Source organism: Mandrillus leucophaeus, unplaced genomic scaffold (genome assembly GCF_000951045.1).
Source record: "Mandrillus leucophaeus isolate KB7577 unplaced genomic scaffold, Mleu.le_1.0 Scaffold842, whole genome shotgun sequence".
Taxonomy (NCBI): Eukaryota; Metazoa; Chordata; class Mammalia; order Primates; family Cercopithecidae; genus Mandrillus; species Mandrillus leucophaeus.
Genome location: NW_012109164.1, coordinates 1,016,725 through 1,024,364, shown reverse-complemented (window position 1 = coordinate 1,024,364; position 7,640 = coordinate 1,016,725). Strand labels below are relative to the sequence as shown.

General features: G+C 32.4%; 1 protein-coding gene across 1 annotated transcript in view; it reads left to right on the top strand.

Annotated features, from left to right (window-relative positions):
• Positions 1-255: 255 nt before the first annotated feature.
• Positions 256-7,640, top strand: part of ZFP91 (ZFP91 zinc finger protein) — a 46,592-nt gene continuing 39,207 nt past the window's right edge. The window contains exons 1-2 of the mRNA XM_011968431.1: positions 256-359; positions 3,041-3,069. Coding sequence (XP_011823821.1) covers positions 331-359; positions 3,041-3,069 — 58 coding nt within the window. The 5' untranslated portion in view covers positions 256-330. The remainder of the gene's footprint in view (positions 360-3,040; positions 3,070-7,640) is intronic.

Below are 7,640 nucleotides of genomic sequence, written 5' to 3'. Positions count from 1 at the left end.
AATTAAATTCCTTCCTTTTTTCTGCACAATGTTCCTTGTGGGGAGGAAGAAGTAAGTCTGAATTCTTAGTGCCACCCTCCCACCCCCGGCCATCCAATATCATAAAAGATAGTAGTGACAATGGTATTCTTCTTTCAGCCCACACATTATCTCTTGACTGTGTTTTTGGTCAGGTTAAGCAAATTTTCATCACAATAGAGTTTTTGTTACACATTTTTACCTTATTCCATAATCCGGAAATCAAAGGAATGCTAAAGCTTGGCAAACTTGTTTGATCAGTAACTGAGCCTGGTAGTATGCTGAACTAGGTGGTAGAAAGTAAAATGACACATGGCCCTCATCTTCAAGGACCTTGGGGTGTAAGGGAAAGATGCGTTGATTAGTGGAGATATGTCACATGTGTGTATGGTATACAGATTTTCAGTTATAAAATATATTTTAAGACTTAGTTTTTTTCTACATAATTTAATCCTTTAAGATATTTCAAGAGGTTTTGAGTTCAAACCCTGGTCTAGTATCTTTTGACTTTGAATCATTTCTATTTTCCAAATGACATTTTGACAATTTTAAAAAGAAAGGTTTATTCTGTATTACTTGTTTGCTCTAGTCCTTTTTCCATATCCCAGCATTTCCCTCTATACAATCTTAGTAAACAGCTGTTGAACCTAATTTGATTCTCTTAATTAAAGTGATAGGAAAGTATACCATAGTTTAAAAGGTCAAGAAATAGATAGATTTGGATTAGTTGAAACCTCTGTTCCCACTGGAAGACAAAATAATAGAGTGGATAAAGCATTGGACTTCAGTCAGAAAGTTTTATGTTCCAGCTTTGTATTATGCAGTAAGTGGCCTTGAGCAAGTCACTTAACCTCTTTAGATCTGCTTCATTTATAATTGATATTTTATAGATTTGTGAGATGAGCTTTATAGTTCCATATTTAGCTTACAGTTTTTATCATCTGATGTTTTTAACTTCTTTTCACAATGAAATATTTAGGAGTTATTGGGAAGAGGAAATATTTATGGATTAAGGGGAAATAAAAATTTTTCATTATATGTGCTCAAGAGAAAGGCACAGAGTTAAATGCTAGAATCATGGTAAATTGAAGCATAGAAAGTTAGTAGGAAAAATAAACCAAATTTGAAGAAAGTTTATGTATCCATACTAAGAGTAAGACTGATCATTTGCTGTATGTTAGCCAGTAAATTGCAGTTATTTCAAGTGCACGTTTATATACTCTCTTTAATTTTTGAAATAAATACACTCCACAAAATATCTAGTAGCATTAGTATAGTAGTTTTTGCCTAAGATTTTTTTCTGATTCATCCATGTGTTCTGTTAATAGGGAATGAAATTGTCAAATTAAGACTAGGTTAAAATATATAAGGCTTCTTTTCATTCTTACATATAGTAGCCGTTTGTTTATCCTGTACATTTCAGAACTCAAAACTTTAGGGACAAATACTTTTTAAAAATTCTAACTTCACTGTGGAGTAACCATATTAGTTAATACTGAGTATTTTTAGATATCTTGCTTCAGATTCTGATTAAGGAAAGTATTTTCTGGCATGTGAAATTCCATTTTTGGTGTATTTTCTTGGTAAAATTAAAACAGTAATAAACCTTTAGGTGACGTTTCTTGCTGTTTCCCTTTTAAAGGTCATGGATAGTGAGGATGAAGAGGTAGTAATATTCTGAATTGAAAAAACTTACAGTTCTTTGGAGAAGCCTTCAGTTGTACAAGACTGAAATCCTGAGTGATCAGGATCTTAATCAATATGATGATAGAAACATTGAACCAACTTTAAAGGTTTTGGGGGAAATTTGTTATATAATTTCTCAAAAATTTAGCAATTGTTTTTACAGTTTTTATTTAAAGATAGGATGATTAGCAGTTATGGTGTGTTAATTGGGACATTGGTAATGTGATTTAAAATAAAATTATAATACCAGTCTTTTAAAAAAAGTACGGAATAAACAATGATAAGTATTATTTCTAAGTAGAATAGATTTTTGTGGTTTTTTTTTATTTATAATGTTGTAACATAATAGAGTTTTTACTGTATATAGGGAGTCTTCACTGTATTTTGGGAGGAGCAACAACAAAAAAGCTTTGTACTGTTCAGAGATACTCTGTGGTATCTATATGATAAATGTTCAGAGCCTGTTGACTTTTGAATTTTAGTAGTAAGTATAGGAAGTTCATTATACTGTCCTCACCAGTTATGTATGAGAGAAATTTTTCTGAATTAAAAACCTGGGGATATATCTGATTTTTGGTGTTTTTTGGGATTTTTAAAAGGTCTTCAGGCTGTAACAATTTTTAAGTTCTTTACTGTTGCTTTTTAATTTGTAAAGAGCAAGTTACATTTACTTGTGAGGTCCATCTATTATTGCCTTTTCACAAGTACATTTTGATTTGGTTTTAACAAACAATTTTGGGTCTTTTTAACAGTTCATTAAGTTTTTATTATGAAAATTATTAAATATACACAAAATAGGGAAAATAGTATAATGAAACCGCAGTATTGATCACCTCGCTGAGATTTTGCTATGCTTACTATGTCTGTCCTCCCTGTTTTGGCAGAAGTACTTTAGAACACATCCAAAACATTTTCATTTTATCTCTAGTTAGTACATTTATATAAAATGAGAACATTTTCTTATATAATCACAATATAACAAAATGAGTAATATTTTCTTTGTATCAATATCTTAGTTAAAAACAGCTGTTTTGAATGATATTCTAGCTCTATGCTGTCAGTTGTGGTAGCCACATGTGGCTATTTAAATTTACATTAATCAAAGTTAAAAATTCAGTTTCACAATTACTCAATGTTTCAAGTGCTCAGTAGCCACATGCGACTGCCATATTGGACAGTGCATATATGTTTCCATCACTGCTGAAAATTCTATTGGACAACACTGGTCTAGATGCTTTCTTTATCACTCTGCAGGTGAACCTGAAAGAGATAAATATTTATATTTTCAGAAAATGTGCTAGATTGTTCATTAATGTTTGATTCTTATTTCTTTCAGATGCATAGAAAAAGTAACAACTGATAAAGGTAAGACTTGGTCATCCTTACCTCTAATGTACATTACATTGATTATCTTACAATCTGTTAGAAAGCCTCATCATTCAAATTGTTCCCCATTTAAAAGTAATTTTTATTTGGTAAAAAATTACTGGAGTTGTTAGAATAGAATCTATTTAGATGACAGCAGGTTTGGATAATAGAGTATTTCAGCATTATTTAGCAACCTAATAATGGCAAGTCAAGTTGTTTGATGGTAATTTATAGTAATTTTTTTAAGCCTTTTATTTTTAAATGAAGTAACAGACTGGAATGATACAGTATACAGAATGAAGTGAAGGCGAAAATCTTTATGCTAGTGGAGATACAGATTAAAATTAAAGGGTGAAGAATGCTGAGTGTTAAAAGAATTCAGCCTGGTGAATAATTAAATTAGGTCAATATTAGGTCATTTTCCTTTAAATTTGAGTGTTCGCACACCAGATGTATGTATTAAATATAGTTTTCTGTTTTCCTGGATTATGACAGGAAGCTAATGTTCACTTTTTCAATACCTTTTAAAATACTTTATTCTGGCTTTACAGATTAGGTTATTAAAATTTCCCTAACATGTTGGACCAGTTGCTTATTCGTTTCATTTTTTTTTTTTTCTAGTTTTTGGCTGTGTTCCTTGATGTTAAATTCAAACACACAGCATTCTCCTTAAAACTGGAACAAATATACTTTTAGGCACATTTAATTTATTGTGTGTGACCTTGACCTAGTCTTAACAGCCATTTTCCAAACTCCTGGAATCCACCTAGGATCTGAGAGTCGATTAGTTTTTAAGGTCTACTTATAGCCTGCTTCTATTTCTATAAAAGAATATATGTATATGCCTTTTATATATCAGTGTATGTATTACATGTACATGAGAATCTTAAGGTTTTTCTGTTCTTGATAAAGAATTCTTCGAGAACATACAAGGCAAGTTTAAAGCCTGGATTTTGTGCCATATGGAAGAATGACAGTGTAATTAAGAACCAATAACTTGAGTTGGTGGTGGCTGCTTTGTAAATAATTAGATTTCAATGCTGAGGTTTCTTGTTTCTCTGAATTTTGGAATCTGAGGCTAATATTTCATAGTATACCAGGCAGAAGTTTTTCATACCTGGCATTTTTTTTTTTTTTAATGTAGAAACCTTTGCATGATTATTTTGTCTAACAAGTTTTTTGTTCCTGTTGTTGTTACTTAGAAAATAAGTTATGTCTGCCAAAAATGGAAGGTCTCACATTTCTTATTCAGACATCAATTTGGAGATTTTATGATGTGGAGAAAATGTAGACAGGTAACAAGTCCAGAGCATTCTGATTAAAACGAAAAGCAACCTGCCTTTGTCAGAGCTGAAATTACCTTACATGTCCAGAGAAATCACTATGGGTTGCCTTGAGGCGAACTTGAAGAAAGGTGGAAATTTGGAGCCCCTTTTGGAGAGAAAAGTAGATGACCTTTGGGTAGATTTTTTTTGTTTGTTAAGTAGCCACAGGGTTTAGCCAGGCTGTTTTCGAACTGCTGGCCTCAAGTGATCCACCTGCCTCGTGTGTAGATGTCTTAAACTAGAAGTTGACATATTGGCATGTTTTGTGGTTGTGCAGCTGTGGAGAGATTAAAACTACATTCTGGATAATTTGATCCGAAGATCAATCCTACTTTAATCTACTGTTTAAAGGCCCTGGATCTAGATATTCTCAAATGTCAATCTTCATATCTATTAGTTTACCTATTAAGGTAGCTGTTCAACTGTATGAACAGTAGATAGGTATATAAGAACTATAACATTCATACAAGATGTATGAATAAAGAAATGGAGGCTTGGGTAGTCGCTTTTTCCTGTTGTGTTTCATGTTTAGAATTCACCTTAATTACTTTTCTTCTGGTCATTTAACTTCTCAGTTATTCTGTTACTCTGAAATAGTCCTTATGTTCAGTCTGCTAAATTTTAACTGAAATAACTCATGTTGATTTCAGAAGTTAAAGGTTTTTCAAAACTTTAAACAGGTTTTACTTTTTATAGGTAAGACTGGCCCTCTGTTGTATTAATGCTGAAAAGATGTCTTCAAGATTGTTTTTACTCTTACTTACTCAAACCATCTAGAAATTGTATGCCTTCTTTGCGTTGAAGAGAAGAACCTTTGACATACACATAAACAATATTGCACATACAGAGTAGGCAACTTTCCATGTTTTTTAAATTAAGTTGCAAAGTGTTACTTTCATTTTTTTCAAACTGAAATAATAAACCTGTTTTTGCTACCCTTTTTTAGCTGTGATTGGTATATAAAACAAATGGAAAGCTACTATGCTAAAATAGTGTTAATTCATTCAACAAGTAATTGTTGAGCATCCACTATGTGTCTGGCACTATTCTAGGCACTGGATTGTATTGGTAATCAAATAAATCAAGAAGTCAAAACAGTGTAATAATGTTTGGTGAAGTTGGAGTTGGGAAAGCTGAGTTTAGATGAAATGATAAGGGAATACCTTTTGGTGGAGGTGACACTTGAGATTACACCTTAATATATGCAGATAGTTAATTTGGACAAGGAACATTCCACACAGAAGTTAAAAAGGATAAAATGCTTCAAACTTGAAAGCTTAGTTTACCGCTGGGAGAGAATTATCTTCATCATTGTGGAGTTTCCAAGAGTGTTAGCAGAAATCTTAAGGGATGGAGACCTAGTTCCTTTTTAACTTGGCTTTATGTTTTCATTGTTTCTCTGTTTAGAACCAGTGTTGTACTTACGATTATAAAGTAAAAGAATGGTTTACCTACATGTAATTTTTAGTTATCCCGGTGTGCATTTTAATTTATTTCACTTTCTAACCTCTAACTAGATATGTTTTGAAGGCTAATTGTTTTTTCTCCCATCTGTTAGGTCCTTAGTGATGAATAATAGTTAAAACTGCCTATCAAGATAAAATATAAAAATGAAGACTGGAATACCTTAATGTTTATTAAAGTATGTTTTAAGTGTTTAATGGAATGATAATAAATACTGTAGAATCAAGTAGATGTGGGCCGTGCTTGAGTTATTAATGATAGGTTATTTATTGCAGAACTTTTCAGAAACTTCGATTTTTGAGTAATGTGTAGTGTAAATACCAAAATTTTGCAGCGATTACCTAACCTATTTGACTTATAAGACCCCCTTTTTAAACAACATTTTGTAAAACTGGAGTTTACAGAAACCATACTTGGAAATACTGCATGCTTGAAAATTTGATTATGTAAAATTCTGGATCTCAACCTTTTATTCAAAAGCATTTTACTCTCTTCAGTGCTGTTATGAAATAGTGATGTTTGACAGTGGTTACTGTGTGTCTCTGACTTGTGTAGTCAGGAAAAAAAAAGTCAGTCATCAAATTCATAACAGATCTCAGCATTTACTTAGATTATTTGGAGCTTAATTGTTAAGTATTTACATTATCTAGTTTATTATAATCAGCATACTATCTAATTATTACTAAAGTATTAGTTTATTTTCATTATTTTTCCTCCTGTCTGGATGACATCCTCAGCTTTTTTCTTATGTTGATACAGTCTAATTTATAGCTGCATTTTGTTAAATTAGAATTAATTTGTTATTAACAGTTTTCATAGATTTCAACAGAGTTTTATTTTTCCTGTATTGAAATATCTTTGATTATCTTATCCTCTCAAATAGATGAATGATGTATCCCATTCATCTTGGTCTCTTGTCAACTTGCAACCTCAACGTAACATCGACTGTTTCTACTTCCTTCACAGATGCATCTCTTTTGTAGTATACTTTTTTGTTGGTTTTTCTTCCTTTTTAGTATATTTAAAGAATATTATTTCTAAAAATACAGAAGACACATTTTCATGCTTTTTTTCCCATTCCAGTGAGAAAAATCTAACTTTTGTAATTCTTACCATTTGAGTTTGTATACAAAAGGAAGAATCGAGAAGATACTGGGAACATCGTTTTCACAATGCTCTCTTGAAAGATTTCGAATCTCCTTGCTAGTGACCTAGTTTTCCTAGTCAAAATAAAACCTTGTAGGTTTTGAATAGAAAAGAGTTCTGAAAGGAAAATCTGTAGGTGAGAAAGGGCGCGTATAAGCCCAGTCTTAACACTCAGATAGGCTTTTAAGGTTTTTTTTGTTTGTTTTTGAGACAGGGTCTCACTTTATTGCCCAGGCTGGAGTGCAGTGGTGTGATCATGGTTCACTGTAGTGGTAATCTCCTGGGCTCAAGCCATCCTCCTGCCTCAGCCTCCCAAGTAGCTGGGACCACAGAAGTGTGCCGCCATTTCTAGCTAATTGCTGTTGATTTTTTTTGTAGAGACAGGGTCTCACTGTGTTGCCTAGGCTGGTCTGGAACTCCTGGGCTCAAGCAGTCCTCTTGCCTTGGCCTCCCAAAGTGCTGAAATTTATAGGCATGAGCCACTACACCCAGCCTGTTAGTTTTAACTGAAATATTCTCCTTTACCAATTAAATGATACTGTTCTAAATTTAAATGTAAGTTAAAAACAGTAACAACAACAAAAGCCTCTTTCCCTGGCTTCTCCTAATACTATTGAGATTGCCTAATATTTC